General features: G+C 48.4%; 1 protein-coding gene and 1 long non-coding RNA gene across 5 annotated transcripts; one reads left to right on the top strand and one right to left on the bottom strand.

Annotated features, from left to right (window-relative positions):
• Positions 1–199: 199 nt before the first annotated feature.
• On the bottom strand, positions 200–24,878 carry POLD3 (DNA polymerase delta 3, accessory subunit). Of its 4 annotated transcripts, none has more exons than XM_048294388.1 (12): positions 24,585–24,878; positions 22,904–22,959; positions 22,063–22,165; positions 19,150–19,189; positions 17,549–17,681; positions 14,568–14,823; positions 13,240–13,312; positions 11,299–11,461; positions 9,920–10,032; positions 5,586–5,683; positions 5,432–5,513; positions 200–1,828 (listed from the first exon to the last, which is right to left on the bottom strand). In XM_048294388.1, the coding sequence occupies exons 3-12, from the start codon at positions 22,162–22,164 to the stop codon at positions 1,623–1,625; spliced, it is 1,266 nt and encodes a 421-aa protein (XP_048150345.1). In that variant the 5' UTR covers position 22,165; positions 22,904–22,959; positions 24,585–24,878; the 3' UTR covers positions 200–1,622. The 4 variants fall into 4 exon arrangements, with proteins under 4 accessions (XP_048150345.1, XP_048150342.1, XP_048150343.1 ...); XM_048294385.1 differs by lacking the exon at positions 24,585–24,878 and adding an exon at positions 23,921–24,026; XM_048294386.1 differs by lacking the exon at positions 24,585–24,878 and adding an exon at positions 23,921–24,026 and having other exon boundaries at positions 5,586–5,680.
• On the top strand, positions 23,882–25,898 carry LOC125321478. Its single transcript, XR_007201553.1, has 2 exons — positions 23,882–23,962; positions 24,268–25,898. It is a non-coding gene; the product is annotated as an uncharacterized LOC125321478 (long non-coding RNA).
• Positions 25,899–27,684: the final 1,786 nt, after the last annotated feature.

Here is a 27,684-nt window from a genome sequence, read left to right as displayed (position 1 = left end):
GTCCTGTCCCTCTGCCACAGGAATGACACTCCAGGGGTCCAAATTCAATACAAATCCTGGTATTTTGAGGTTTCAGATGCCCTAAAACACTCAGTTGAAAGCTTCCAGCACTGGTTTTGATGGAAGAAATCTTTACCCACTTCACCAGGGAAATGTCTTTGACTTCATGCAGTCAAATATCACAACAACCCTTGGAAACTGGGATTTCACACATTATTTAATGAATAAGGGCAAACGAAAAAAAAAATCTGTTTAATGGGATTTGTTACTTATCGTTACCTTTAAAAATACCCCCTCAACTCTACCAAGACCAACAGAACCACTACAGCAGGGTGGGTTTTTCTCTCAACAGTTAGATTTTCTTCATTTAACCAGAACAAGGTTGTTCATTCTCTTCCCAGGCCACAGCACAGGCACACACCCAGTGATGCTGCTGGTGTGCAGCAGCTCCTCTCAGTCATCCACTGGTGACACCAGCCCCTGTGTGGGAGCACTCCCCAGCCCAAGCCGCAGAAGCGCTTGGCATCAGCCCCTCTGGAAAATCTTTTACATCTCTCTATCAGCCTCAGCACCAGCCGAGCAGGAGGCCCAGACCAAGAGCTCCTTTCTGGTTAACAGGACTGCTGTGCTTTATTCCTCTCCCCTAACAGGTTCCCCAGGACCTTGTACTGTGACACACTTCCTTCAGCAGGCACATGACGATATGTCCAAGGAGAACCTCCTCTCTTGTCTGGTTTACACCTGTAAAAAAACCCTTCAGGCAACCCAAACCTACCAACCCCGCAATGCAGCACACGACTGTTCCCCTGGTACCTGCCTGGTGCTATCAGCAGTGCCCTCTCATCACCCTTCCCTCTGACTCATTGGCCTCCAAGGTCAAAGATCCAGTGCTTTCCCAAGAACAGCAAAGCCTTCCCCCAATTCCTCTGGAGCCAATTGGGTGGGAAGCCTCAAGGATGTTTTTGTGAAGACAGAACACCAACAGTGTCCCAGACTGTAATTAGGCATCTGAGCAAGTTACAGAGGATACGTTCAAGGAAGAAAAGAGTAAGAGAATTTTATATGCACTGCTTTGTCCAAAAAAAGATTATGAAAGGCAGAGCAAAAACTATTTACCGGTCTTAGGGGGAAAATGAAGTACATTTCATTCAGTTAAAGCTGCAGCAGATGTTCAGTATTTGTGTCTGTGCCTGAAGACCTGCTACGTTACGGCTTCTACCCAACGTGAACGTTTGGATCAACCTGGAGAGCTGAGGGTGTACAAAGAGCAGAAGGAAACGCCACAGCTCCTCTCCTAACTTAGCACCAAAGAGGTGATTAAAAAACTACAATTTCATGTGAACAGATTTAACAGCCTTTCAGGAGCTCCTCTAGGTGTTGCTTCTAGCTGGCAGTTCCCACACTGCTTAGTGAAGATGACTGAAATTATGGCAGTAACAAATAAGAACTTCTCTCTGATACAAAATCTAGTCCAGAGGGCTTCCTTACACAGTAAGCAGGACACCTTGTGTAACCAGGGGTGGCATGGTGGCCTCCACAAGCAGCAGCAGCTTGCAGAGAGCAACACAAAAAAAGGGAGCAACACTCCCAAGCTGCCAAGAGGACCAGGAGAAAGACCCAGTTCATTTCTTCTGGAAAAAGCCCATGATGGAGACCTGTTTGCTGGCTCTGTTGGCAGGAGCTGCCCCTTTCTTCAGGCTCTTCCTTTCTTCCTTTGGTTCTCTCTTTGTGGGCAGTGCAGGCTGTTTGTGTGGAGCTGGTGCCTTGGGCTTGGGGAATTCATCCTCGCTGTCCGTGCAGGATTCGCTCTCGTAAACCTTCTCAGTCACTGGTGGAAAGGAGAGGGAAGGGAACAGAGGATGATGATGGTTAAGCCATCTTTATACCAAAGATCTCCCCACCGCAGCCTTCCCAGTGCACTCCTGGAAAGGAACATTTTAGGTTCAAGGAGCATATGTCAGACACAGGAATTAAGTCCATTGCTCAAGGTTAAGCAGTAGGAAATGGCCTCAAGTTGTGCTGGGGGAGGTTCAGGTTGGCTATCACGGAGAATTCCTTCCCCAGAAGGGCTGTCCAGCCCTGGCACAGCTGCCCGCAGCAATGGTGGAGTCCCCATCCCTGGAGGGATTTAAAGCTGTGTGGATGTGGCACTTGGGGACAGGGGTCAGTGGTGGCCTTGGCAGTGCTGGGGGAACAGCTAGAGCCAATGACCTTAGAGAGCTGTTCCAACCTCAGTGATCCTGAGATTCTAATTCATATGGCAGAGGCTGACAAGCAGCCATCAGCAAGTGATGAATCTGAAGATCAGAATTGGTAGTTTAGCATTAGACAATGGAACATCTACTTTATGGCTACACCCCATCATTCTGACTTGGTCCGATTCCTACAGGGGCCAAAGCAATCAGACTGTCCAGAAATCCAGGCAAGACAACCTAGAGACAGCCCCGTGCTGCTCTCACCAGCACACTGGACAGCCAGGGAAGAGCCAAGCCGACGTCGCCCATCTCAAGGAGCACAAAACCTTTGGGGCAGCTTCTTTCCACAGAGGTGGCCAAAAAGGGCAAATATAAAGAAATCCTTTATAAAGAACCAACCCAAAGCTGTGTCTGCAATCAGGGACTGTGCCTGAAGGGGATTGCCAGCTCACTGCTGTCAGCGTCCGGCGATGGAAAGCCCAGGGATATAAAACAACGCTCACGGAAATTAAACTGGAGTCAGCTCTGCTGATGAAAGCCACCGTCAGATCCCAGTAAATGTTGTTATATCAGCTTTCCCAGCAGTGCTCTGGGATTCTTCTAGTAAGCCATTTTTCTTTAGCAACTGTATTCTTTTAAACAGATGTCTTAACTTCCCTTCTTCTGGGAAACTGGCTTTCACTTGTATTAATGCATCAAATTAAATAAGGTTTCCTACGTAACCAGAGACCGGGAAGAGGAATGCTATGAAATCCTCCTGGGCAGCACTAGCAGAACCTCAAACAGGGACTGCAAACCCAGCAATCTCCCTTCAGAGGCAACAGGCTTTTCAGGGAGCAGCTTCCACAGACCACTGGGTGAGCTTAAAAACCTTACCCTGTTGTCAGCCCTGTCAGGAATCGCTGGGAACTCCTGAAGCGTGCAGTTAACCCCCTCCAATTGCAGTAACACAGCTTAGATCAACTGCCTTTGGCTGCAATCTCAGCTGAACTTTACAATTCTGTATTTGCACCAGCTCTGGGTACACAGACACAGTTACTGATGCCCTGCTCACAGCCAGACTCCCTAAATCCCAGTGGCTCAAACGATGGGAGCTCTGAAATGCTGTAACACAGATTTTCCTCCAATGCACGTCGATATTCCCACCTCCAAGCCCATGCATGTCCTTTCAAGCTTTAGGAAGTGCAAGGTAGAATCACACAAGCTTAAACCTCAGTAATTCCCCCTTACTAGAGACTAAGAGCAGGCACTCAATCCATGGACGCCTGTTGATGCCTAGGAATGTGTCTTGTGCTTCACTCCACAAACACTTTAATTGCTCAATTTCCCCCAGGGCTAATCCCTAAATTACTTCCGCTTTTTGACACCAATTCCTTGCTATTGCAGCTATTGTGAAAACCATCACTTAAAATTGTGGAGAAAGATAAAGTACAGCCTCATTCTAATGTTAGGATTTAACATCTCTTAAAACCTAGCCTTGGTTTGAAACAAAAAAAAGACAGCACAGAGAGGGGAAAAAACCCCTATATTTCAAAGAATAACTAAAATTTACATTAGCCTGGGAGATTTGTAAATTATTTAGCCTTTGAATTATTAGGCCTGTGCATGGAAAAGGTGGGGAATGGAAGGGAGGAGAGGAACTGGACAATAACCAGACAGCAAGTTCTGCACAACAGGCTGGAGGGTTTTTAGCAGAGAAAGCAGCATCTCCTCCCTACCCAGCTCCTCAGTATCCCAGCTCCATCCCTCTCTCCATCCCACAGGATGTGTCTCCCAAAGGGACAGCAGGGGCTTGCAATCCCTTTTCATAAAACGGATATGAACTGTAAAACCACGAGTCTGGATTTTCCAAGGGACTATGAAACCCTGTGGGGGTGAAAAGCAGAGAAAGCAAGGCAATATTCCCAGCCCTGGTCTCGCTAGAGAGGCTGAACAGAGGGAGAAGAGCACTATTTGCTGGACGCTGAACCCGCAAGAGTCATTCCTGTGCTCTGGACGCAGAGTTTGTGCAACTCAACTCCCCATCTAATGCTACTTTGTTCCCTTTTCCTTCCAAGTGTTTTAATGGTTCTATCTGGGATGGGAGAGCACAACACCCCGTAACGGAATGGGCCAAAGGTGTCGATAACTTTGTGCAAGTCCAATTCTCGGACACGAATCCAGTACTCGGGATCTCAGTCCCCAGTGCAGCCAGCTGCTGAGTGCTACAGCTTTGTGTTTCTTTAAAGGAGACACACCAAGTTAATGGGAAGCAGAAGATGCAGCTCTGCAGACAGGTGCCAACAGACACAGGCTGAGTCCAGGCCAGGCAGCTCCGCAGCTGGGCCAGGAGTGCCCGAGTCTCTCCATGCTCAGCACCACAACAGACCTGCAGAACAGCACCACACCCTCCCCAGCACTGGCTGGGCTCCACTGACATCCCCTCAGCCCCTCCAGCTAGGGAATGAAAGCATCCCATACAATCGAGCTGACAACAGCTTTACAAAGAACACATTCCACGCTCTTCACTATTTAAAGGCTCTAAAAATACCCCCAAAATCCAACAAAACCCAAATGAACATACTCTGAACGTTTGCAGCTCAACTTCAATGTCAGGACATGGAGGAAACAAATACAGTGGTGTTACACAGCTTTCTCCAGGTCACAGGAGGAAGCAGAGTCCAGTCAGGCTGGAATTCAAAGCCTCTGGCTCTCAGGGCTTCCATAGGGACTCTCTTCCCTTCAGAAAGCAAAGTCACCCTTATCAGAAACAGAAACCCTATGAAGTATTTAAGCCCCAACTTATTCCCTGTTTATCTGGGATACCGAAAGTTTCTTTAACATATAATCAAGTTCTTCTGCACAGCTCAGGATTTATCCTCAAAGGAAAAAAAAACCAACGAAGTTATCTCAGCCAGAATTTATCCCAAACCCTAAACCTCCTTCTGTACCATCATTAAAAGCTTGCAGCTTTGCAGAGGCAAGTAAATGAAGGTGGTACTCATGCTGGCAGGAGGAAAGGGAAAAGAACTGAAGGAAAAGATGTGAATAATCAAAAAAGGGGAAGGCTTCAGGTACAGCTCTGACTCCCTACCCAGGCCTTCACCAGAGGGGCAGTTACCTCAATCTGGGAGCAGGAGTTCCAAGTGGGATGACAAAGTGATTTTTTGAACCTCTTTCTAAGCCTGGGAGAGGCTGGCCTGTTAAAATGGTCCATAAAGTGAGCTCCAGTGAGTGTAGGGCACAGCCAGTCTTACCCATGCAGCCTTCCTCTTCATCAATAAACATCTTGGATTTCAGCACACGCTTCCGCTTCCTCTTCCTCCCTCCAGCTGAGCCCTGGAGGACATTGCAGCATTGTGAGAAACCAGGAGTTAATTTCTGGCAGTTATCACTCTAATCTGCCCTCACCTCCGTGGATGCAGGCTCCAGTTCAGTTTTCAGAGCAGGTGCAGGTGGTGGAGATGGAGCTCTCTCTTCCTCGGGTGCGGGAGATGGCGGGACATCTGCTAAGAAGAGGAACACCTTGATAGCACGTGGGTCTAATGCTACACGCTGCAGTTCCCAAAGGAAGGAGAGTGGGATAGGATGGGAGAAGTGCGCTGGGGATTTTTGGTAAGCCAAAAAAATCAGTTCCACCAAGGGAAACTTTAAAAACAGGCACAGGAACTGGCATGTTTCAGCTATACATTTCACTTACTTGTTAAAAAGAACAACTGTCATTTGTTTAGAAATTAAAAGAGGCGGGGTGTGGTGAAACAGTTGCTGCCTCACTGGTGGTGCTACACATCCCAAACAATCCATGCTATTAGCTTAACCCAAGAATCAAGTGCAGTATACTGCCACACATCCTAAAAGATTGTTAAGGGACATATCAAGCTTTTATTTGAAAACAAACAAACAAACAAACAAACAAAAACCCCCAACAAACCAAACCACTGTGAAAAATGAAGCTGATTCTCTCATTGTTTCATCTCCTTGCTCTCCTCTGGGTTCAAGGACAGGGATACCGGGCTCCATTCAATGCCAAGACTGATCGAACCAGTCCAGGACACCTTCACACATTTTTATGGAGCAAAGCAAGCTCTGGAGCCTCCACCAGCAACGTCAAAGTGAGACAAGCAGGGCTTCAGACCAACAAGCAAGGCAGGGTCACCCTCTCGTGGGGCTGGCAGGGCGACAGAGCTCCATGAGATCCAAGGGAGAAACGCTGCCACGCAAGCCCTCAGATGCGGGGGAGAGCTGGCAAGTGGGGGAACAAACTCCTCCTGTGACCTATTGCTTCATCCCAACCAGGATGTGGCTGGAGCGGACGGTGAGTGCCTGCCTGGCTCCTGCTCGCAGCCCTGCTGGCTGCAGCACCGCCCTCGCTCATCCCGCCCGAGCACCGAGTCGGGATCTGGAGCTGTCCCGAGGGATTAGGTCAGTGTGAGCAGCTACGGCTCTGCCAGGCACGCGGCCAGCTGACCTTCGGAGGTTACGAAGGGCTCGAGTTGAAACGGTGCTCGGCTGCCAAGGCCCAATAATAAATTACATTCCTCAGCAAGGACTCGGCCTCCCAACTACTGCAGTAAGCGAGGCACGGGAATGCAAACAGAGCGGGGTAACGTGACTCGGGTTTCACCCTGCTCCAGAGGGCTGGGCTGGCAGCGCTGCGAGGACAGGGCCGAACGAAGGCTCTGCTCCGAGGTGGAAGCGCTGGGTGGCGAGGGGCTGAGGGGGGGCAGAACTCCCCGTATTTATCCCAGCCTCGCAGCAGTGGAGGCCTCCACACACTGGCCTGCCCGGCACCAAATCTGCATCATCACTGCCCAGCCTGGCCTCAGACTTCTGAAATATCTTTAGGAGAGGACAGGCTAGGAGGGTTGAAAACCAGCCTGGTGAAAAGCCTCTGCCATGCTCAAGCAGAGGCTGCTGAAGGCATTGTCAGCGTGCCAGCTCCACTAGATTCCTTGGGGGAAATTTGGGCATTTTTAACGTCCTTCAAACAATTTCCCCCGCTCTTGGCAGGCAGAAGGCACCTTCTCCCCACATCAGAGTGTTTAGGACTACTATCAAGCTCTTTATTACTTTATTGTCCTCTTCTAGCCAACACAGCCCTCTGACATGTGATAACTCTTGAGTCAACCACTAGCTGCTGCCCACAGTTTGCTCAACAGCAACAGCTGCATGAAATGGATACAAGCTGGGCAACTGGATGGACCAAAGATGTAAATCCTGGCTTTGTTTGGTTTGCTCTGACCCTGCCTGGAAAAACTGTGAGAAGCTTTAGTGCTTCTGCTGTGGCTCTCCAAAACCCACGGAGTTTGTAGGTCACAGTGCCACTGAAATCACCCTCCAAAGTGGCTGTAAAACACTTGTCAACACTGCAAAACGCTGCCTGTGTTGGTACAGCTGAAGCTGCCAAACCTCCTGTCCTCTGTGGGCGCATTTGTGGAGTTTATTCTGGCACTGGAAGCAAAACAACCCGCGGTGACTAAGGAACCCTCATACCAATATCACTTCTTAATGAAAAATCATTTAAATGGAGAGGATTGTGCCTTATGCCCTCTCTGTATTTTCAGCGTGGTACAATGTGCTGATGCTGGTGTAAGGAGAGCTTATTTGGGCTACTTTTAGTACATCAAGAGCAGACTAATATAGAACTAGGCAGAAGACCTGCCTGACACAGAAGTGTCCATACAGCGCTTCACATCAGCCATGCATGAGTTTTGCACCCACAAAACCTTGCTAAGTGTGCCTGTCACTCCAGGCCCCATTTTGCTCACTGATGCTGTTGATTCAAGTTGCCCCTGCTCTCTGGAGAAACCTGTTTGCACCTTTCCAAGGATAAATGCTCTTGAAGTCCAGCTGCTGTATATATTATTATTTTTTTTAATTATTTGTTTCATCCAACTCACAGTCTTCTACTTGAATACGGAATATAATATTACCAGTTTGGACTCATTAGAAATATTCCAAACAATTCAAATCTATTTTCTTTCATCTGGTTGGATTTAGGAGGGCAAGTAGCAGGACCAAAGGGATGAGTTCTCTGAATTCTCATTTTCCCTTTTGAAAGGGCAAACTGAGTGATTTCCAAATTTCATACGCTGTAATTAGCATAAATTTAAAATTCTAATGCACAACACAAAGAAATAAAGAACAAAGAGGGTTCTGATGACAGAGCAGCAATGGCAGTGACAAAAATCCTCTGCAGTCCCTGACCATCCTCTGGGGGAAGAACTTTTCCCTAATATCCAACCTAAACCTGTCCTGACACAGGTCCAGCTGTTCCCTCAGGTTCTATCCCTGGTCACTAGAGAAAATACAATGGAATAAATGAAACCAGAAGGCATCCCATTCAAAAGCACTAACTGGTCAACACATGCTAAGGTCACGCAGGTATCCCATAGGAGACCAGAGAGTTCTAATATTCCAAACTCCTGCCAGACCTCACTCACAGGATGTGGATAAGCTGAGAGATTCCAGCCCAGCAAGGATGGGCTGATTTCAAAATTCCCTCCTCAGAGCTAAACAACTCGGCTTGTCAGTAGGGGAGTGATGAGGAAATGGAAAGACAAACATTTGAAGAAATAAATACCAAAGAATGTGAGCATCTGTATATAGATATATATTATAGCCAAAGAAGGAGCTTCACACAGGAATGTGATGGAATTAAGGCTGATCACGAAGAACAGCTTCCTAAGAGATTTATCATCCTGAGGAAGTCTAAGAAGTGATACATACTTGATGACAAAGATCACTTGAAATTATGTGGGCAGAAGGGAAACTATGAAAACAGGCCTAATACTGCAAAGATACCAACAGCGGCCACCTCTCCCCCAGCACTGCAGATTTTCCTGATGTCTTGGTTGTTGCCCACGTGCCAGCCACACTAAATGAGAAATCAGCTCTCCTGAGGGACTCCACCTCCTCACCAGTACACCCCATTTGCTGTTTCACCTTCTTTTACTGGAGCTCTACACCAAACTGGTGGTTTCAATTACTTGTCCGTAATGATCCCCACGTTCTTTTCCTGAGCAGCGTGTTGGATGACTGTTCCATTTAGAAAATACTCCCAAGCTCAATTCCAACTTATTTTCCAGTTATCTATATTGAACGGCATTTGTCACCTCAATTATCCAAATTCTTTGGAATCCAGCCCTGCTGTTCCTCATTATAAGCCCAAATCTTGCAGTGTTCTGCGCACCCCACTCCTGTCACAGCCACCGAGGAGACGCAGAGTCGCAGCGGATATGGCTCAACCGCTTCGCCTCCAGCTTCCCTATTCTCTCTCTTCTTTTTGGAAGTCTCGCTTCCAACACTGTCTTCCAAACCCTTTCTATAAACAGACAGAATAAAGATACTAAAAATGACCCCGTGAGGAGAGGGAGGTCACTGGTGAGTGTTTCCTCCCCACACAAACTGGTTCTGACCAGCCCTACGGTTCTGGAAGGCGCGCTATCTTTCACAAGAGATTTGGGAACATCCTTCCCACACGTCAGTGGCACTGGCAGCACACTTGGTGAGGAGACAGCCAGGTCTGAGCTAAGCTAAAACAAAGACTGAATCGCTGAGACATCTCAACTCTATGCCCAAGTGCTTGCAGCACAAACATAAACAGAGAGCTCAAGCTACAGCCATTTCCACGGTCTTTAGTCCTTTAAACTATTCCCTCAATCATTGACCAACAGATTTGGAGAGTAATGTTTTGGAAATCAGACCCCTGACCAAAATGCCTGATTGTTTACAGATCTTTTTACCTTCTTCATCACTGCTGTCAGACTGAAGTTGTTTGATTCGCTTCCTCTTTTTCTTCACATTTTCGGGATCTCCTTCTTCCTCGTCATCCGACCTATCTGTTCTCTTCGTTTTACTGCCACAAAAAGTAAAAGGGAAAAAAAGGAATGAACACCCATTATCTCTCATGTGTGCATGAAAGCATCATGTGTGTTTGGATGAGCACATTCCTGATGCAAGGAAATCAAATGCCTCTTGAAAACATGAGCATCTCGTGCTCCGAACTGTACACTCACTGCACAACCAGGCACAGGCACACGAGCATTTCCAGGCCTCTCATCCTTACCCACATCCAGCTCTCCAAAACAAGGAGGATTTCTTTAGCCCCTCTGCAGTTCAGCCCAGTACCTCACCTCGCCTGGCCACAGCAGCCTGGCAAGAGTGTATTTCTGATCTTGTCTCTTTAGCTCAGGCTCCCAGTGTCCCCAAAAGCATCACTCAGAAGCTCTTTTGACAGACTGCTTGCCACTGACTGACTATGAGGTAGTGTCTCAGAATCCTGGAGCCATTTTTAAAGACTACTGGAAAAATAAAATAGCTTCTTTCTTTTTAATGTTGGCGAGACGTGTCAGACGAACAAGCCTGGAGGCTAAAGGCCCACGTATCCTCAAAGAGCTGGGACAGCCCAAGTGGCCTTCCCAACTCCATGCTGCCAACACCTCCAGGCCCTTGGCTTCTTGGACAAGACTATCAATAAGACGAGCAGTTAGTCTAACTGTGATGGTGGGCTGGGTGGTGTGCTTACCTATTCAGTTAGAAATGGATTGAGACCACCAATTAATTACTCATAGGCCACCAGAGAGCCATCAGACTGTAGTGATTCTTTGTCTCTGTCAGTTTGGGTTGGATTAAACACAAAGGGCTGAATTTAAAATTAACTTGCAGCCTCAGCCCAAAGTAAACCAGTGGCATTGAAAGCAGCTGTACATGAGCTACGGAGATCAACAAGCACAACTTTGTGCTGCAAGCTGTGTACATACAGGCCTGGGAATATCCCACCTTCCCTGCAGGACAGGTGCTCCTGCCAGCCCCCCCCACGCTGCCTGCAGGGTCTCTCCTACGGCTGCTCACAGTGGGAGGTTGTCTCATGGAAAGCCATCCCTTCCCACTGAAGACAACCTGGGCCGTGTCCCTTCCCATATGCAATGGCACCAATGGCCCTGAGGCACCTACAGCAGTAAATGGAAAAGAAACACCAGGAAAAACTCCTGAGATAATTTTAGTCAGGTTTAACACAATTGAGTAGATGGAAACAGGAGGTGAGCCAGCATTGAATGACCAGCCAGCTCCATGCAGGCCGTCCACAAGCAGGTTCACAGGGACCCTGAAAGGCACGACCCACCTCTTCTTGTCCTTTTGTTGAATTCTAGCAGACTCTGTTTTCTTCCCAGGTTTCTCTGCTACAGTATTAGGAGATGACTCTGGTTCTGCTACAGCAACTGAAGGCTTCACCACTTCCTTCTCCTCCTTTGGCTGCTCAGGCACCGAGCTGACTTTGAGTTTATCTGCAAATACACCATTCAAAAAGAACAAACACCAGGCATTCGGTTTGAATGACAACTTACAAAGCAGCTGGCCAGCTCTGTGCACCAAGAATACAGACAACACTACCCATCGTGGATTTAGGGATCTGGACTGCATTAGGGATCTAGATTGGCCAAGCTGTATCAGACATGGGAAAAAGAAGGGTATGCTTAAATTTCTAGGTGATTTTCCATGGTTCTGCTGTTCCTGATGTCAAGCCACGTGTACTGCAGCAGTTAAACTTTGTGGAAGAGGACTGGGAGGGCCACGACGTTGTGCCAATGCCTTTCTGGGAGTGCTGGAAAACCAGGCTGGCTGCTTCCTTGGGAAAGCGCAAACACCACTGGAATGACAGCTCTCCTATTTATAATCAACAGCAGAAAGCCCAAGGACCCCACTGCTGTTAACTCAGGACTTTCTGGCAATGGTGGAACCTTTGAAGCCAGGAGAGACGTGCATGTAGGGAATAAATCTTACTCCTGGAATCCCACCCTCTCTTCCATACACATAATCATTTCCAGTTCTGCTCAGTTTGCTCCTTCTCCGCAGCCACCTCACAAGTTTCCTTGATGTGCTCCCTGACAGGACTCGGCAGAGAAGAGAACCCCTTTGGGAATGATGGAAATGCATCCACAAAGCCTTCCCCATCACCACTGGGTCACCTTTACCATGCCAGTTTGGGTTTTCAGCACATGAACTTTGGTCTAGGGCTCTTCTCAGACCTTCAGAATTTACTGCAGTTAATTGTAGTGACTGTCCTTAGGCTGAGAGTGTCCTCAGCTCCCTCAGTCTCACCAAAACAGGGACGCAAAGAGTCCCAGCAGGGCTGTGCCTTGTGTGTTCTGTGCTGGAACTGTCCCCTGCAAACTCTGAGAGATGTCTGTTAGAAAGTGAACTTTGCTGTTTACTCTCTCCCAAAATTCCTCTTTGAAGCCTCTTGTACTCACTGTTATGAGGAAATCTTTGAAGAAGGTCCCACAGTCCTTTTCCAATATCTACTTAAAAGCTTCAGCATATTTTCTTTAGACTTGGATAATTCAGAAGGGACTTGAAGAGGCCACCTAGTCCAAACCTCTGCTCAAACAGAAAGGCCACCCCTCACTTTTATTCTCCATTTATTAGTCCTTCAGTTTTCAGGAAAGAAATTAACCCTAAAGGTAATGATGGGCTCCCCAGTGCTGTGTGATGAAAAGCAAGCACCATTAACTCGCCCTGCAAAACAGGTTTTGGCAAACATCACCAATAGCTGATCTTCCAGCCAGGAGAACTCACTTTAAATCAGATTTCTTCTGCACTAAAAATCCTTCCTGAGTTAGTCTGTTCAAATATGTCATTTTAATTGATCTCCCTCCAGCAAGCTTTTTGTCTGAAAAATTCCACTGAAAACTCTTAATTTTTGCCTTAAGAGCTGTGTGCAAAAACATTAACCCCTTCGAGTGCAAAAGAGCAGAAAAACAGTATGGAAAACTATTAGGAAAGAAGGGATATAAAACAAATCCAGTGAGTTTGGTAGTGTGGGGACGGGGAGGAAGAGTTCTGCTCCTTTCTGTATGCCTCCCATCATGGCTCCACTACGAAACACTTGATTCCACTGAATATTTTTTAATTCCTACCCAGCTTAAATAAAATATAATTAAAAAAAAAAAAAAGAGACTTCAAATAACCCTCAGGTTTGAGGGCTTTCTGGTTTGGTTTTTTTTTCAACTACAACAGGCTGTTTCCTGACCATGATGGCCTCTGAAAACAGAAAAGCACTTACTCATAGCAGCTTTTCCAAAGAAGTTGTTCATGATGTTGTTCTTTGTTGGTGGTTTGCTGCTTGCTGCAGACACCTGGAAGCAAAGAGAGGAATAACCTCAGGAATTGTTCCCAGTCCCCAAGATGCACAGCACTGCTTCTGGACAAGCAAAATAATAGATATCATTTGTTCCCACTGCCTTAGATTTTAGCAGCTGTTTTCGGAGAATCTGAAGATACTCACTAGACACTACGTGCATCAAAGGGGCCAGAGTAAGTTACTAAGGACTCTTTGGCCAGGCCTTCAGATCTGGCTTGGGGCACACTCCCATCTGATGCCTGACTGTTACTGAAATAAGTGCTTGGGACTTGGGTCAGCTCCCAGGAGAGAACTGTTCCTTTTGCAAACCATCAGTGCCTCAATTCACAGCGGCTGACAGAGGAAAGAACAGGGATTGGCCAAACCAGGAAGGCTTTATCCAGCTCCTCTGGCACGTAGGCTGTTAGCAGAGAAATATCACTGCTCTATTGCACCAATGCAGCCACCAAAGTGAGAAATCACACACCCCCCCACACACCCACGCCCACACCACCTAAGGAAGTGCAGCCTCCTAATCCAACTTATTTTCATGCAAATAAAAGGCAAACAGACACTAAAGTTCCCAAAACGTGCACACTTCACCAGTTCTAAACTCCCTATAAGAATCAGAAAAAGGAACTGAAATGTACTCAGCTGTTATAAAAAGGCCAAACCATCCACAGGGACTGTTACCATTTTAACACCCGTTTTTCTGGGCACATTGCTTTAAAAACAATTATACTAATTAAAATGAAAACATAATCCTATCCTGGAAAAACAGCAGTCCAGAAGATAAACAATTTAGTCTTGCACAGGTCAAGCTCTGAAACTTCCCTAACAAACCGAGTTTAAACACCTTGATACTTTTAAGACCTGGGCTTCTCAAGTTTCACTTATTGCTCAAAACAAATCCTTTTAAGCACAATGGAGAGAGCAAGATCCTCAGCTGGTGTGTATACTGGCATAGCTGGGGACAACACAACAATTGTCTCCATGAGGCAGCTATGCTGGCTTACGCTCGCCGGAGATCCGGCTCACTGGGGAATGTCAAAGTTATGGCAAATACACGTTTGTGGAGAGATCAGGAGCGTGGCATGAGGCGTTTCTGCCCCAGTGACTGCACACAGTCGAACACTTTCAAGGCATCACTGAGCATTCCCAGCGGGACGCGGGTTTAGCACGAGGAGCAGCGCAGGGCTGGCTGAGGTCACTGAGGTGCTGTGAGAGCGGATCACTAACGCCATGAACCATGGGGCTCTGAGGTAACTTACACCTGGGGCCTCCTTGGCCTCTGTTTTGGCCTCCTTATGTGCGTCCTGGGGTCTGGCCGCTGCTTTAGCCACAAACATCCCCATGATCCCTTTGTGCTGCTGCGGGGGCGGCTTGGCAGCCGGGGGCCCGTGGCCGTTGACCGCGCTGGCAGCATCGGGGTCCCTTTGCCTCTGGGGACTCTGTGCGGACGCCGGTGCTCGGGGAGCGTCAGGCGGCGTCCTGGGCACGGCGGCAGCACAGCGGATGGCACTGAACCTGCGTGACGGAGTGAAAAATCCCATTAGCCTTTCAACTCGGCCGTGTTCACCTCGCCTTCCCCCCTCCTGCAGCGCCGCTGCTGCTCCGGGCCTGCGTTCTCCTGTTATGGAAAAAGGAGCAATTTAATCTGTGCATGGGACAAGAAAGAAAGGCTGGCACAGAGCAAGAGACCTCTGATGAAAAGATCAGCTGAACCTGTCAGCAAGAGCCACGGCATTTGCATGTTAAACGAGCCGTGCAGCTTTCCTGGGGGGAAAAGGGCCTTCTCCACACCCAGGCTGGACAGGGAGCAGGCTGCATTTTAGTCCTAATGGGTTATGCTCTCCAAAGCCTGTGGCAGAAGTTGTATGGATGTGTGAGGGTCTAAAACATTTACAACTTTCCGATGCTGACAAAGCCCACAGCTGCTGCAACAAGTAGACACACTTGGCCAGGTAAAGAAATCCCAGCTGAAACTGAACAACTGAAATGGCTCAGAAGATATCCGTAACACTCTGATTTAACTATACAAAGTCACTTCCATGTAATCGCTGAGACTGAAGGAAGCTCAGCTTATAATGGTCTGAAACGTGATTGTTTGGGGATATGGAGATATAAGAACTAAATGACGTGCTTGCAGTTACAGCACAATTCACTGACAGTCAGGAATAGCAGTTCCCAAAAATAGCTGAACTCTGCTCCCCACTGTGCAAATCACAGGCGACGCTTTCCAGATTTCCCACAGAAATGCCACAAAAGAGCCCAGACTCACGCCTCCCAGCCCACTGAATTACACAGCATATTTTTATTTGCCTAAGAAATAAAGCAGCCTCCTTCTGCCAGTTCATTTCTGTGCCTCAGCATTAGCTGCTCACGTGCACAGTCCACTTCTACTCCCATCAGGATCTGTATTAGCAAAACAACACCATCTCCACAGCATTCCCAGGCTGCAGCAGCAACCTCTTGACATTCAAACCTTTAAAGGAAGGAAAACAGACATTGAAGAAAAATAATCCCACTCTCCTTTATATTTTCAATCTGGTTTTAACATGGTTAGTGCAGCTCTCAGGGCAGCTTGTGCTCCTACTCCAAACACCACCAACCCTCCAAGTCACAAATAATATTGTCAATAGTTACACTGACCATGCAGCAGAGCTCAGCTAAACTTCCCACATTCCAAGTCAGCTTGCCTTGATGCTGCTGTGTGACTATAGCTTTATGGGCTTGACCCAAAATTCACTAAATAATCACTGAAAAAACAGGCAATACTTGGCCTATGCTCTGCAAACAAGGAGCTGCTTCTGTTTGGAAAGCTGGCAATGGCAACAGGCATTACACCCTGATAACTGCTATTAATTAGTACATCCTACCATCCCCCCTGTCCTCACAGCAAAGCAGGTCCCATAGAAACACCCAAGAGAACAAAGATCCTTGTCCCAGAGCTGTGAAATATCTGGACTGACAGGGAGGTTCTGTTTGCTACAAGCATCACATAATTAAACTTCTGGCTTTTGCAGGTCCTACAGGAATCTTTTCCCAAGTGTCAAAGGCAAATCCATGCAGCTGACAAGAGAGAGGGAATGTGATCAATTTGTATTTACTTCAGCCAGGTCACAAACGAAGAAGCTGCCATTTTTCTTAGTTTGCTTGGGAAATCCTGCTTCAAAGCTGAATTTACACAAAGGCTTCAGAGAGCTGTTTCAGAACCAGGATTATCTAGATGACCTTCTGGATGTTTAAATCCCAAAGGATACAAGTATCCCTAAGGCACAAGTACCACCCTGCTGGGGTGCCTAAGAGCAGACAGAGAGGAAGAAGGCAACTGCAGCCACATGCAGGGCACGTGGCTCCACTGAGGCAGGGTTTTCCAGCACCTTCCAGGCCAGTGACACTCGTGCCCCAAACACACAGCTTCTATTTTCTCTGCCACTCTCTTGTCAACACTTTGGATATAACTACGTTTTTCCTTTCAAATTCTACACTCCTCCTATGACACAAGCTTCAGGCATCCCCCTTTAAACCAGATTGGTCATGGCACTGTGCATCCCCATGACTTCAAGCCGAAGCTGTCACAGTGGGAACAGCACACAAATGAAAAGCTCCAGCTGCCAGGCGCTGCTCAGGAGGGAGGCAGTGACTCCTGAAGACTGCAGCCCCTCCCAGTTCTGCTCCAGTTCCACCACAAAGGACACTTGTGCTGCCTGGGCTGTTTTGTGTGCTTCTCCTAAGTCTCAGAGATCACAGAGTATTCTGAGCAGGAATGAACCCACAAGGATCAAAGCCCAGCTCCTGGAGAAGGAGCTCCTGCGAGACATCTTCAGAGAGGTGGATGAGCCCAGAAGATGAAAACACAGTTTCACAAAACAGAAAGCAAACTCCTGTTAATGCTTTGCTGAACACATCACTCATGGTTTTATCAGCCTGTTTCGATTTTCTCTTCCTGTGTGGCTGCGAACTGGATTAAAATGGTCATGATTAAGTGTGGCCTGCAAAAGAGAGAAATGTTTCCAGCCACCAGACAAGCAAGGTACTGGAACAGTCTCCCTGCTGGAGTAAGGACGAAGGGAACCAACTGTGAGCTCAGTTTACGAAACCATCACACAACTTGCTCTTTGGGCACTGCTCTGGCAGCACTTTGAGGATATCTTTTCCTAGCTTTCTAAAAATCCAGGCCTGTCCAGTAAGCACTGAAGTGCAACACCAGTCTGGAAGTGCTTCAGAGGAAAAGGGAGACAGGACTCACTTGCTGCAGTGCTGCAGGTTTGTTTTGACGATGTCGTAGTCAGTGTTGTAGAGGGGGGAGCTGTCCTTGAGCAGGGCCTTCTGAATGCTGTACACGTGCACACTGGCAATTGTGGACAGCTTAGACTTCATTGCTGGGAAAAAAGAAGGAAAAACAGCCCTCTGTTAGCACACCCTTCAGGATGCAGAGACTGACAGACTACTCGACAGCAAAACTTGAATGTGAGAAGGTCCAATCGCACCTTCCCCCAACGCTCACTAATGAAGAATTCAAGGTAGCAGACTCCACAAGCCTGTCACGTTTTCCACTACACACTCCTGGTTCTTGCACAACTGAATTACGAGTGATCTCTCTGTGTTTACCTTCAAAACATCCAGTGTTTGGGATCCAGAATATCTGTGTGAGTACCTAGAGCTAAGGCAGAAAGCAGCTGGTCACTGCTCTGCCCCACTGGAACTGCTCTCTGTCACTGGCGCCGTATCCAGCACCACAGTGTCACCCCCACCAGTCTGCTGGAATCAAAACTGTATCTATTTTATGCTACTTAGACTGCAACCCCCTTGAGACAAGGGCTGGTTTTCAGGAATTCTTTGTTCATTGCTTATATTGTTCTTTCCACAGAGTCCTGGTCTAAGGCTGAGCTTCTAGGCACCGTAAAAATACACACAGCAATCATTTCTTGGGGCCAGTCCTAGACTATGCAGCCCTACTCCCATCACAAATCTCAGCCTCTTCCAAATATAAGTCATACCTTTGGCCTGCCTTCCAATACAAAAACCATAAGCAAGCCTTTCCTCCACAGCAAAACAGAGTGTTACGCAGCACACATAACTCAACAAACACGACACAGAGTAGTTGCACTGCCTGACAATCTCCTGCCCCGAGGAAAACAGCCTGAGCTAGAAATCCACTTCAGATTTCCAAGAGGAAAACAACGCAAGTCTTTCAAACAAAGTGAGGTCATTAGCACAGATCCTTAAGGTCACAAATGCCACAGTGTGTTCTTAAATGCCAAAGATGTTATTTGAAAGTGATGAAGAGCCTGAACTTGTGTTTCAATTGCTGTGGGTAAGATTTCATCAGCAGGACTAGAGCTGGAAAGATGGTGAGACAATGGACAGTGCAGGAGCAATGTTACAATGGGGGTTTTTTTCACCTTTTACTCACAAAAGTGACGTAAATGTCCCATGAGAATGTTTTAGCACCCCCAGGACTCAGGGCAAAGGCCGCAATTGCATTGAACCAATAAGCAGAATTACCAGTTTCAGCATTCCTGGGGGCCTGAAGGCTCACAATTGTTCTGAGACATTACCGGGGTATTGTTGTCTCCCTGCTGTCAGTGGCAGGGAGGTGGAAAGGAATCACTGACAAAACGTTCAGAATTAAAAAAAAAAAACCAGACTCAAATCACAAGCCTGAAGGTTGAAGCTGTTGGCTCAGATACTCCCAATTCTGAGAAACAGCTGGTACAAAAAGTACACACCTGACCCCAAGAGCCTGGCTGGGCATTTACGTGCAGATGGCAAGTTCTGAGCGTTGCTCATTTTGCAGTTCTTTCAAAGAAAAAGGTTAAAGCCATACGATTTTCCTGGTCTGCTTACCTTCGAGTTTGTCCTCCCTCACTACTGCAACCTTGTGGCACTGGAAAAAATAAACACACGGCAATCTTAGAATCCGAGGTTGTATGCAAGACTGCTATTTTCAGTTATTGAGTAAGAAAGTCTACTGATTATTATAGCACAGAACACTGCCAATGCCTTTAAACACTCATCAGCCACTAGCTTTTAAAGCTCTGCCATCCCGCTTTCCAGTTGCACAGATACCCCTAAAGAAAGCCCCTGTCCTCCACTCCTGACTGTGGGAGGCGAGATGCAGATGAAACAAAGCCTTAACAACTGTGCAGCAGAAGCAAAGGGGACGGGCAGCTGCTGGAGACCTGCCCCAGGAGCCCACAGCACCCCTGCACACTTGGAATGCCAGGGCACTTGAGCACAGCAATCTGTAGCCCAGACATGGCACCAGGGAAGCAAAACACCGTGAAAATTAAGCATTAATTTAAAAGCCAGGAATGGGTGTTTCTGGAAAAGCGCTCTCTGGCCAGTCTTCTCTACCTGCTCCAGGACATTTAACAGGCTGTGGTTAATACTGGGAGGATCCAAACACAGACTAAAAACCCCACCACTAATTCTGTGTTCAACAGATACCACAGGCCTGTCTGAAATCAGAGAAAATCCCGTTAAATTTGGGCTATAAACATGACACTGCCTGTGCAGCTTTAATTAAATACATCCCATTATACAGAACTAATGCAGTAAATAATTACCTTCCATTTCAGACAGATCTGGAGACTGAAAGACAGTATTTCATGTACATGAACCAGGTTATTACTCAGGAGAACAAAAAAAAGGTTTGTTGGGTTCTTTTCCAATCTACAACTAAAAGCCAGGACACTCTGAGATTTACTATTCCTACAAGAAGACTGGATCATATTGTAAGAGATATTTGTGTATTTGAAAACACTTAGTGGGATGTCAAAGGCATTTAGTGTTTGGCTCTTAAATTTGACTGGGGGCAAAGGGGAACAGACACTGAATTCATTTTCTCATCTTCTTTTAAAAACCTCTGGGGTATCTGCCTGAAGTTTTAGCTGACATCCCTGAAAATCTGACAAGCAAAATGCATTAAGCAGCAATTCCTCTGCTTAATAATCAGAAGCACTTTAAATATAAAGTACTGTTCATAAATTCATATTTCTTTTGTTTACCAGGATTAGAAAGTTGCTTTGATTAGGCAACAAAAGAGTTAAGTGGCAAGAAAACATAGGCAAGTGAGAGGGTAAATAAAGACTGGCAGTCTCGGCCCCTCACTGTAGAAAGCAGCAAGGAAAGCGGAGCAGTGCTTAAGGAGGAGTACCGCAGAGGGATTTCCATCCCCTCTCCCTTCAGGAGTGTGCAGCTGGATCCACAGCATTCCGGCTACACCTACTGCCAGCAGGCAGCAGTGCAGGGCTCCCAGCAAGCCAGGGCTGACCTGCAGCTCTCCCAGCCCTTCCCACCCAAACCTCCCGGGCCACCCAGCCCAGGGACCTGAAGCCTCCCGTGGGTCACCCCTAGCCCTGGCGTGGCTCCACACCCCTGCACCCGCAGCGATCCCTTCTGAGCAGGCACTCACGCTCCAGCATCCAACTCAAAATAACAGGGCACAAAAGTCACCTTCCTAGAGTTTCCCTTGGTAGATCTAGTGGAAGGTTCCCTGCCCGTGCCAGGGGATTGGAAGGAGATGAGCTTTGAAGTCCTTCCCAACCCAAGCCAAGCAGTGATACTGTAATCTTATTTTAGAAATACACAAGCTGCTAAGACAAGAGTTAAAAAATAATTATGGGTTCCTACGTCAGAAGTCACCTGGTTGTTTCAAATACATCAAATATAATAGTACAGGTTGACAATCCCCTGGCCAGTCCTAATGAGCCAAGAGACTCGTTATTTCCAAAGAAATCAGGGAAAAACCTGTTAAACTTGGGCTGTAAATGTGACACTACTTGTGCCACTTTAAATACATATATTCCATCATACAGAACTAATGCAATAAATAATTACCTTCCATTTCAGACAGATCTGGAGACTGAAAGACAGTATTCCATGCATGTGAACCCATTTATTATTCAGGAGGACAAAAAAAAAAGGTTTGTTGGGTTCTTTTCCAATCTACAACTAAAAGCCAGGACACCCTGAGATTTACTATTCCTACAAGAAGACTGGATCATATTGTAAGAGATATTTGTGTATTTGAAAACACTTAGTGGGATGTCAAAGGCATTTAGTGTTTGGCTCTTAAATTTGACTGGGGGCAAAGGGGAACAGACACTGAATTTTCTCATCTTCTTTTAAAAACTTCTGGGGTATCTGCCTGAAGTTTTAGCTGACACTCCTGAAAATCTGACAAGCAAAATGCATTAAGCAGCAATTCCTCTGCTTAATAATCAGAAGCACTTTAAATATAAAGTACTGTTCATAAATTCATATTTCTTTTGTTTACCAGGATTAGAAAGCCTGTTTAATTAACAAGACCACTTCAACTCTACATTTGCTGTTCTATTTGTTATTACTCCATGCTACAGGAGTTCCAGGCTCCCTCCAAACACCTGTCAGACACTTCCACGCCACAGCAGATCCTGGGACGTGGATAGGTTGATCTCAGAAGGGCCCCTCCATGAGGTTTTGTAATCTTTGCTGCCCAACAGCAGTGAGAGGATTGAGATGAGGGGTAACAGGGTCTAAGTTAATTAGTTAAGAAACTGGGTGCGTTATTCAGTCCTGTGTTCCCAAACTGATCTTTCCTGCCCATTGTGTGCACGCTGGGACAGGCACTGAACCTTATCTTGTACCTGTCCAGAAGCCCTGGCACACTGTTGCTCCTGCTGGAAAAAGCCAGGCCAGCTTTTGACCCCAAGATCACAACGCAAGGCGGAAGAGGCGCCACAACAAAGGGTTCACTCTGAGAAGTGAAACACTCACAACATGTCCATTCTGGAGGAGGTTTCCTGCTACTAAGTAGGTGACGTGAAGCTGAGCTCCTGAGTTCTCCTTCCGTTTCCTCTCCACATAATCATAGAGCATTCTGCACAAAAGGAACCAGCGTTAACCACCGAAGGAAAGAGCTGCGGCCACCCTCCCATGGAGCCCACGTCAAACAAAGAGCAAAGCCAGCCTGACATGGAAACTTGCCACACAAGCACAGTTATTTTCCCCAGGATTCATTTAATCTCCCTGAGAGCCTTCCTCCCCTGCCACTGTGGAGAACCCAGTCCAACCATTACAGAAACCAAAGGGCAAATACATTTGATAGTGGGTCCCACAGCCTCTGGGCAGCTTGTTCCAAGGTCTCCCCTCCAGAAAGGCATTTCTGAAACCCCTGAGAGGAACTGGAGGCTTTTTGGTACATCATCAGGTGTATATGTACCATCCCAGCCACATCCACACATGGGGCCATCAGGAACAGGAGGGAAGAGCGTGACTAGGACTGGGCTGAGCCTCAGGCTTCCAGCTCCCACTCACACCACTGATCTATGACGAGGTTACAGTCATTTTTATTCTTCAAAATATAAGACTAGGCTACAGATTAGTGCCAAATTTGGGGAATTGCAGCTGACTTCTCATCCTTCACACATTGCCCAGCAAGCCTGGCAGACAGTCAGGCACACGAAGTAACACAACTGACTGTGCCTGAGAAGACAGGCAGGGTTTTTAAGTACTTCCTGAGGAATCATTTCAATATGCTCACCACGATGACGGAAACAGGAATTAACAAGGAATTAACAGGAATTGACTGCGCTCTGGGGGATGCAGTGACACCTACTGTTTGGCCTGGTTGACGTGGACTCCCAGCGTGTAGCTCAGCCATTTGTACGTCACCTGGAACAAGGGAAAACCCAACAAACCACTTCAATAACAAAACCTTGGCCTCTCAATTCGATCAATCTCCCATCTCTGCCTCATTGGTCAATTGAATTCTTTAGATAGCCTCCTCCCTTCCAAGAATCCCGTGGCAAAAGTGAGAGCACACGGACACCTGTGAGTCAGTGAGTACACTGAATTCCTGAGACCTGTCCCAAAAGGTGTGCTGGGCAACTTCTGCCCCCCGCTCCTGTCCCGGGGACACGGGGATCTCCAGCTGCACCAGTGTGCCAAACATTAGGATCTTAGGGCTGGAATCACAGCCCTGCCCTGCCTTGCTGTATCATCTTGACCAGGTACATCTCTGACACCTGTTTCTCCTCCTGCTCTGCCCTTTTAAACCAAGCCCCAGGTTGTGTAAAACACAACAATTAAATTGTTGTTTTTCTAGATTTTTCTTGGAACAAGCTACAAAGCCACAGGCAGCTCATGTTCACACAACCACTTTGTCAGACAAGATGCACCACCTTTGCTGCACCATTTGCTAGGCAAAACCTATTTTATTTTATTTTAATTTAATTTAATTTTCTTTCCAAATAATTTTTTTTAAAATAAAATTTGAAAGGAACAGACCCACGCAGAAAACACCATCAGCTTTCTGAACTGCCTTCAAAACAGTTAAGGAAGGGGGGAAGAGAGGAGGAGGAACAGGGGGAGAGGAGGAAGAGAGGGGAGAAGAAAGAGGAAATGGGAGATGAAGGAGGAAGGAGGGGAGAAGGAAAGGGAAGGAGAGAGAAAGAAAGGAGAAGAATAGAGAAGAGAAGGAAAGAGGAGGAAAGGAAAGGGGGCAGCGGAAGGAAGAGGGTGGGAAAGGAGGAAGGGGTGGAAGGAGGAGGAAGAGGGGGCAGAGAAGGAAGGGGGGAAGGAGGAGGGAGGAGAAGGAAGGGGCAGAGAAGGGAACGGGCGCCGCGGGACTCACGACGCGGTTCTGGTCGGTGACGAACTCGTCGATGTTCTCCAGGTACAGCTCGTCCGCCATGGCCGGGCCGGGCCCGAGCTTCCCGCGCGCCCCAGCGCCGCGCGCGCGCCGCCGCCATGGCAACGGCCCCGCCGCCGACGGCGGCCGCGCGGGGACACGGGGCGGCGGGAACGCGCGCGGACGGGGAACGGGCGCGGGCAGCGGGAGCGGCCGGCATGGCACCCGGTGCCCCGGGCGGGGGGACAGCGTGGGCATCGGCCACAGCTTGGACTCGATGGCCTCAGAGCTCTTCTCCAACCTAATTAATTCTGTGCTTTTGTCAAACACGTCTCTTCCGCACGCTCCAGGGACCTCCCGGAGCCGCTCCTCCCCGCTGGATTGTATTCCCAGCAGAAATCTGGTGTGTTGAAGCCCCCACGGGAACAGGGACTGGCCATGGTGGGGCTTCTCATCTGCCTCTTCGTCCTGGTTGGGTGTGTACCTGGGTCCCACCTGGACACCTGTCCTGTCGGCCTTCCCCTGATCCTTACCCATCACCTCTCCACCCTTCCTTCCATCACCGGTTGGACTCGATAAAAATAGAATAGAATAGAATAGAATAGAATAGAATAGAATAGAATAGAATAGAATAGAATGCTGCTTCTTAGATTTGGGGAAAACCAACCTGTAACAGCTGATAACTGGCAGCAAGAAGCAGCAATTCCGAAACAGACCTGCTCCAGTCATGAGAGGGTCAGCGGCTCCGCAGAGCTTGGGAGCGGCCCAACAGCAGCGGCAGCTCGAGTGTCTGCAAACGCACCGGCCCCGTGTCCGGCACGGGCAGCACGTTTCCGAAGGAAGGGTCCCTCCTCATGCAGTTCCCTGTCCGAGGCGGCAGGTGACAGCGGGACACCGCGCTCGCCCGGCAGCCGCGGCGCGGCCCGCTGGAAGGGCCAGGGAGCTGCGTCGCTGCTCGGCCTGCGCGGGCAGAGCGCCCGGGCGGACCCTGCGCGCCTCCAGCGGCGGCGGGACAGCGGCGGGACACGGACACGGCTGTGCCTGACAGCGCCGCGGAAAGCATCCATGGAGCGGGCGAGGAATGCCGCCACCGCAGCGGGGGGAGAGCCCTCCAAGAGCGTCCAGTCCAATCTGCCTCCAGCGCTGCCAAGGCCACCGCTAACCCATGTCCCCAAGTACCACATCCACACGGCTTTAAATCCCTCCAGGGAGGGGGCCTCACCCGGAGAGCTCTTTCCATGAAGGAACTTTCCCTAATATCCTACCTAAACCTCCCCTGGCACAACTTGAGGCCGTTTCCTCTTGTCCTCTCACTTGTTCCTTAGGAGGAGAGATGGTGCCACTCCCCTTCATCCCCCTGCTCAGTCAGCATCAGCATCTCTGAAAACAGGCGCCAGAAGGAGCTGAGCAAGCTGAAAAAGATCCAATTATCAGCAAATATCTGGGGTTTGGTTGAGCAGGGTTGCATGACCCCAGGAGCAACTGTGCTCTTGCTCCAGCAGGCACAGAGCCCCAAGGAAGAACCTCTGGCTGGGGAGTGCAGCAATGATGCCACCCCAGGGTGGCCACGTCCGTCAGGAGTGTCCCTTGCCCTGGGCGAAGTCACTCACTCCGTGAGAACTCCAAGCGGATGCAGATCCTCACTTGAACACAACACTTTTTTACCTGGCAAAGGTCAGGGAAGGAAATTGAACACGTGTGATAAGTGTTAAAATAAACTCACGGTGGCCCCGTGCAGGAGTGTTTCTCTAGGGCTCACAATGGCATTACTCAGCTGGCACTGGCTTTGTTTTGCTGGTAACAAAATGATCCACATCCTCTTCCTCCTGTGTCCCAGGCACCTTCTCTCACACTCCTGTTGTCTCTCTTTCTTCATTTCACTGTAGTTATTCTTGTGCTGTGACATTCCTGGCTTGACATTTTGGTCTGGTTTATGGAAGGAGTGTGCAAGTCTTAAATGCATTACTCATCTTTTTGTTGTTTTAGGTCTCTTTTCATCTTTTGTTTTTTCTTCCTTAAGTTTTCTGCTTTGAGATTTCTGGATGATTTCCTGGCCTGGGCTAATGTGCCTGATAACTGTAAAATTACACTTTTCACCCTCAGGGCACAGTGTGTGTTGGTACTGCAGGTTGGCTTAAGGGTACAAATGGGTGTGAGAGGTAAGAATTCTCTAGCTGAGGATTTCTTTCCTCTGTATTAAGATGCTTTGGGATCTGGATCTGGTCTCACTCACACGTACTTTATACTCTGAGGGAGCTATGTGGGCTGAAGTTGAAACAAGAGAGGTTCAGACTGGACATAAGGAGAAGCTATTAGAATCACAGATGGGTTTGGGTTGGAAGGGGCCTAAAGACCATCTTGTTCCACTCCCCTGCCATGGGCAGGAACACCTTCCACTAGACCAGGTTGCTCCTGATCTCCTTGGTAAAATATTTTAAGGTCCTTTAAAGTGGACTTGCTTTGTTCTCTTTCTTCCTCTGTTGTGCCAGCTCTGAAGTTTCAGCGCCAGCTCCTCTGAGGTGTGAAAAGCAGAGTCAACAAAGCACAGTTACTTCAAAAGAGCCAGGTTTCTGAAGGACACACCGACAAGCAGGGCTGGCTCCTCGCTGTCGGAGCTGCGGAACCACCCTCTGAGCAACCTCTGCCCTCGCCTCATCAGAGGCTGTGTGCAAGTGCTCTGCAGATTTGTAATCCCGGCACAGGTTGAAGCTGGGCTCTACATGTCATTTGTACCAAGGCATTTGGGTCACTTGGAGCCCCTTTAGGCCCTGCAAGGGGCTCTGAGCTCTCCCTGGAGCCTTCTCCTCTCCAGGTGAGCACCCCCAGCTCTCCCAGCCTGGCTCCAGAGCAGAGGGGCTCCAGCCCTGGAGCAGCTCCGGGGCCTCCTCTGGACTCTCCAGCAGCTCCAGGTTCTTCTGCTGCTGGCCCCAGGGCTGGGGCAGCTCACTTGGACATTTCTCTGGTGCTCCTGAAGAACTGCCATCCCTCCCCTAACTGAGCTCTCCCAGGGGATCTTTCTTAAAAGCAGTGCTGTGACGAGTGTTTAACTCAGCAGGGGTGATTTTGGCTGGTCTGTGAAGTCGTGCTGGCTGTCCAGAGGGCAGGGTGACCCCTGGCAGGGGGTCTGGCCAGCAGCTGGGGACAAACTGGAGATGAAGGCATCTTCAGCAGTGTTGCTGAGGGACAAACAACCCATCTGAGCTTGCGAGTGGAAGCGTCAGCTCCTGGTGGCACGGGAAGCTCGGAGGAGCATGGAGCCTGCCACGCTGGCTCCAAGATGGGCCAAAAAATGATTGCCCAGAGAAGTGCAATCAGCACAGAATCACTTGCTCTGACCCATCTGCCTGGGCCAGCAAGGAGCTTCCTTAAGTACTTCCTTAATGCACCCGTGGGGCACAGCCCGTGGCACGGCCTGACACGTGCGTTTCCTTGTTTTTCTTCCCCTTTGGCACAGCCTTGGGAACGTGCTTCTTGGAGTCAATGGACAGACTGGGGTGGGGGCAGAGCAGTTCTGCCTATGGGACACATCCACCGAGATCCTGCCCAAATGAGCTGGGCATCTCAGCCCCAGCCATTCCCTCCCCACGCTCCTGGGGAAAGGTGCACTCTGGAATAAAATGTTTGTCCTTCCTGGTAACTGCAGGGCTGGTGGCTGATGCTTGCAGGCCTTGAGTGATGCTGGTGTTCTCTGCAGGGAGGCTGTTGATGCTTCCAAGCTATCACGTGGGAACCTGGTGTCATCAGATCGAGTTAAAATAAAACCAGAG

Source organism: Corvus hawaiiensis, chromosome 2 (assembly GCF_020740725.1).
Source record: "Corvus hawaiiensis isolate bCorHaw1 chromosome 2, bCorHaw1.pri.cur, whole genome shotgun sequence".
NCBI lineage: Eukaryota > Metazoa > Chordata > Aves > Passeriformes > Corvidae > Corvus > Corvus hawaiiensis.
The sequence above is the reverse complement of the archived record's forward strand: the minus strand, read 5'-3'. Positions and strand labels throughout refer to the sequence as shown.